Source organism: Solanum verrucosum, unplaced genomic scaffold (assembly GCF_900185275.1).
Source record: "Solanum verrucosum unplaced genomic scaffold, falcon-dt-bn FXZP01000306.1, whole genome shotgun sequence".
Classification (NCBI taxonomy): domain Eukaryota; kingdom Viridiplantae; phylum Streptophyta; class Magnoliopsida; order Solanales; family Solanaceae; genus Solanum; species Solanum verrucosum.
This window is the reverse complement of record NW_026020398.1, coordinates 2,122,799-2,127,376: the sequence shown is the minus strand read 5'-3', so window position 1 is coordinate 2,127,376 and position 4,578 is coordinate 2,122,799. Positions and strand designations below refer to the sequence as shown.

The following is a 4,578-nucleotide window of genomic DNA, read 5'->3' as shown; positions in this document are numbered from 1 at the left end:
TGTTTAATGAATTATAATTATAACCGAATCAGTGATAAGTTTGAGTATGCGATTAAAGTATTGTCTTGCTTATATTGTTATTTTGTTTTTGTTGATGGTTTTAATTACATTATAAGGTTATTTTTTAATGGAATATATTCATTATAAAATGATAATACAAATTTATGGGTATTTTAATAGTTTTTAAAACTTATGAGTATAAATCATATTTTTTGAAATAGTCAAATATTCTTGGAAAAACTTGGGGCCAAACACATGGTGTAATTTCACCGAAAAACCTGACCCAAATATTATTTTCCAAGAATATTTGGAAACTTGGGGCCAAACACTAGCTTATATTATTTTGTACTATCTTTATTTTATAGGTTAATTTTTTGGGATTGAATTAGACATATTTCCATTTAAAATTCACAAATATTTTGAAAATAGCTATTATTTTAGAGTTTCAAATTCTAAAGTGAAACTCCAAGTGGCCGTTGAGTGTTTATGTTATATTGTTCATGCTCTAATTAGCAAGCCTAGTTATGCGAGGAGTTTCAGATTTTCTACATTGATTTCAATAGGTGATTTGGTCTTTTTATATAGTCTTAAATAATTCTCACTTAATGATCTAGCTTTTGAGATCAAGTTGATCCCAAAATCATTTCTTATCACTTGATCACAAAGATCCTGCTATGTACAGTATCTAAAGATGGGCTAGACTACATAATTAAAAGTATAAATTATAGGAACCACATATTATAAGTACTAAATAACATCCTATCCCTTCTAGTTTTTTATTTACCAAAAATCCCTTAAAAATGATGTTTGCGGGATACATAACGTTGTGCACGGGATACATTAGGTTTGATAAATTCCACATAGCGGGATACATAGCGTTGTGCATGGAATACATTAGGTTTGATACATTCCACATAGCGGGATACATAGCGTTGTGCACGGGATACATAGCGTTTGATACATTTCACATAGCGGGATACATAGCGTTGTGCACGGGATACATGCGGGATACATAGGTAAAATAAGGGATTTTTGAAATTTTTGAAATAAGTAGGGATAAATGGATATTAAGGTAAGTAAAAGAGTGTAGTTAAGCAATTTGTCCTAATTAAAATAGCACAGTATCTAAAGATGGGCTAGACTACGTAATTAAATGTGGGCTTGGAGCCCATTTCTTATAAAATAATGAAAAAATTAGCTAACTAGTCAATATTCCTAACATAATTATTATAAACATCTACAGTTTAAAATAATTGTTAAAAATGTCAATATTTTAGCAAATAAAGTATATCCTAATATAATTCATTTACCCTTTTTTTATTTCTCAACTTGGGCCCACATTTGACTTCATTATCGTTGAAAAAGAAGAAAAAGAGACTTCATTACCACTTTTCTCTCTCTCAATTTTTTACCCACATTCTCTCCTTTCCCTCTCTCACGATTTTTATCCATACTCCCTCACCTCAATTAACTTAAACCTTTCCTTGTTATTATGAAATTCCTTCATTTTCCCAAGAAATCTCAGTAATTATTCAAAAGATTTTCAACCTTTGATACATGTAAATACATTATCATGACGTATTATTTTTTTTTTTTATATATTCTATTGTTCTATGTTTTCGTCTGAACCTATTTAGATTATTGTGTGTTTTTGTGTTTTTCAATCTCCCCATTTTCAGTTAGGATAATTGTTCTTATTTTCTATTGAATAATAATTCTAGTAAGCCTTGAATGAGCTCCTCAAAAGCTTGATGCAAATAAACAAAATTTTGTTCTCTGTCTTCAAACTATATTTTGTATCATACTTGCTAGTGAAAGATTATCTATTGTTGCAGGTTAATTCGTTCTAATAGTTTTGTCAGTTCATAGAAATTAAACTCGTATGTAAATTGTTCGTCTTTTCACCTTAACATTGTATTGATTTGATAAAGCCCAAGCAAAGACAAATTAGAATTTTGAGTTTATGAGTTCTGAATTCTCAAAAAAGTAACTTATTGATTTTTGTTAAATTATTTATATATATATGAAGTACATCTTTTAACACAAATATCGAGTTTGGGCCAAAACGCCTAGATTTTGCTGAATCCATAAGCAGAACTGTAGCTCCGCCCCCAAGCCAACCCTCCCTCTTTTTCCTCACAAAATTTGATCAGTTGATAAGAAGCTATAGATGAACATATCTCTAATTTCACCTTTATTAAAACCATACTTCCTTAAAAATCCTTCTTTTTTGAAACCAACTTTTTCTAACACCTTTTGTGACCCTATATTTTGAGGTTCCACCAATGCTTCTACCCTCACCAAATTAGGAAAATCATTAAACACAATTGGTATAGCCATTTTTAATGCCTTAGTAACAATTCCTTGTCCCCAATAATCAGAACCAATTGCATATCCAATGTGAGCTCTATGATTTTGATCACTCTCTGATTCTGGCCTTACCGATACGTATCCGATTGATCGATCATCCAAACAAATGGATCGACGCCATGGATGTGGAATTACAACTTGTTGGATGTAATTTCTTGCTGCTTCAATTGATGTGATTGTGTTCCATCTTAGATAATATGTAACGTTTTCGTCGTTAGCCCATGTAAAGAGGTTGTTAGCATCAGCAATGTTGAATGGCCTTAGAGAGATTCTTGTGTTGTCCATTCTAGCTATGATCTCTCCTCTGTTGAGTGAGTTTTGGACAATAATATATAACTATATAAGGCATGTGATGATGTGGTGTCAATATTTAAAAATAAATAATTAATATTATGATATTATATTAATAAAAATTATTTAAAAGATACTAATAAAACATAACAAGTAAACTACAAGTACAACTTATTATTATATCTAATTCCATTTAATACAACTTATTTTCAGATTCTTATATTTTATATATAATACTAAAAAATCTTAACAAAGTAGTGTCGGTCGATATTCCTCGTGGAAAATAAGTATTTTTTTTTTTTAATGTTTAGTAAGTAAGTAAAATAATAATAATTTAAGAATACTTATATGTAAGTATATTATGAGGTTGTGCGAATATTTTGTTAAACTATATAGTTTAAGGTAAAGAACGAAGAAGCAGTTCAATGCATTAAGTTCTCGTTAGGTGTGAAATTTCTTATTTTGTATTTTTTATAAAAAATATTTTTACAAATTAAATATATAATTTTCTAATTATATGACAATAACTTTATTCTAATGTTGAACTGAAAATAATATCCCAACTTTTAAGTACTTGTGATGGATTTTTCAAGAAAAAGTTGGAGAGTAGTCAAGTGAGGCGGCTATGGAAATTATTGGTCTCTTTTATTGGCTGCAAATGGCTCGTGATAGTTGACTTCATTTTTAAATTTATATGGTGTAGAATTCATTCAAGGCATAAAATATAGATATATATTTTAATTTATGTTAAATAAATACTTCAATTTTGAGAAAAACATATTTATATAGTATATTTTAATTTGTTTTTGTTGCGCCTCATTGATACTCGATTTCGACATGATATAAAAAGGTAAAAAGTATCCAGATATAAGTTAGAATATTTAACCGAAAGATACATACAAGTTAATCAGCGTTACATCTTTAATAGTGTTTAATAATCGGTTGAAGTCACACTAAGATGTCTATTTATAAAATTATGTCTTCGCTAAAAAGAAAATTGCTCCTATCAAGAATTCGAGTTTGTTTCATTGGCATGGCTCGAACCCGATCACAACCTCCGAGACCTCTGATTAAGAGAGTGAAACATAAGCTTTTAGTGATGCTTTACACGGTTTCTAGGTCAAAGAAAGTTCCAGAAGGTTTCTTATCTGACTCCTCCATTTTCAATGGTCAAATTAATTCCAAGATTATTAATAATATAAAAAGGCCACATCTCCATGATCTAGAAACTATACAATCTAGGAAAGCCTCAAAAAAAAAAAAAATTAAATTAATTCTCTTTAGCTTCAAATATTTTCATATTTTTTTTCCAATTCGAGGCAATGGAATCTGATACATGTTCTAATCTTGAGAATTTGAAATTGAGTAACAAAGAAGATCATGACATAATAACTCTGAGGTTACTAGACCTAACAGATGTTGATGATTTTATGGAATGGTTTGGTGATGACAACGTTAGTAAATTCTGTTCATGGGACACTTTCAAATCCAAAGAAGATGCAATATCATACGTAGTTGATGTTGCAATTCCACATCCATGGTTCAAAGCAATTTGCTTAAATGGCAAACCAATTGGTACAATTTCAGTTTCACCTTTTCATGGTACTAACAAATGTAGAGGTGAACTTGGTTATGTGATAGCATCAAAGTATTGGGGCAAGGGGATTGCCACAAAAGCAGTGAAGATGGCGGTGTCCGCCATCTTCGTAGATTGGCCCCACTTAGAGAGACTTGAAGCTGTGGTGGATGTTGATAATCCAGGATCACAAAGGGTGTTGGAAAAAGTGGGTTTTAAAAAAGAAGGTGTTTTGAGGAAATATTATTTACTTAAAGGGAAAACAAAAGATATTGTTATGTTTAGTATTTTATCTAGTGATCAATAAGTTACCAAAAGAAAAAGGAAGGAAAATTCATGGA

The 4,578-nt window shown here is 30.1% G+C and overlaps 2 protein-coding genes across 2 annotated transcripts; one reads left to right on the top strand and one right to left on the bottom strand.

The window, feature by feature from the left end:
• Positions 1-2,136: 2,136 nt before the first annotated feature.
• LOC125839681 (uncharacterized) lies at positions 2,137-2,655 on the bottom strand. Its single transcript, XM_049518674.1, has one exon. It carries the CDS (start codon positions 2,653-2,655, stop codon positions 2,137-2,139), a length of 519 nt encoding a protein of 172 aa, XP_049374631.1.
• A 1,277-nt stretch (positions 2,656-3,932) lies between these two features.
• LOC125839680 (uncharacterized) lies at positions 3,933-4,578 on the top strand. The gene has a single exon (XM_049518673.1). It carries the CDS (start codon positions 3,984-3,986, stop codon positions 4,542-4,544), a length of 561 nt encoding a protein of 186 aa, XP_049374630.1. The 5' UTR covers positions 3,933-3,983; the 3' UTR covers positions 4,545-4,578.

Bases quoted from the DNA above. Each gene is read 5' to 3' on its own strand.
- LOC125839680 (XM_049518673.1), top strand. From the start codon at position 3,984: ATGGAATCTGATACATGTTCTAATCTTGAGAATTTGAAATTGAGTAAC.
- LOC125839681 (XM_049518674.1), bottom strand. From the start codon at position 2,655: ATGGACAACACAAGAATCTCTCTAAGGCCATTCAACATTGCTGATGCT.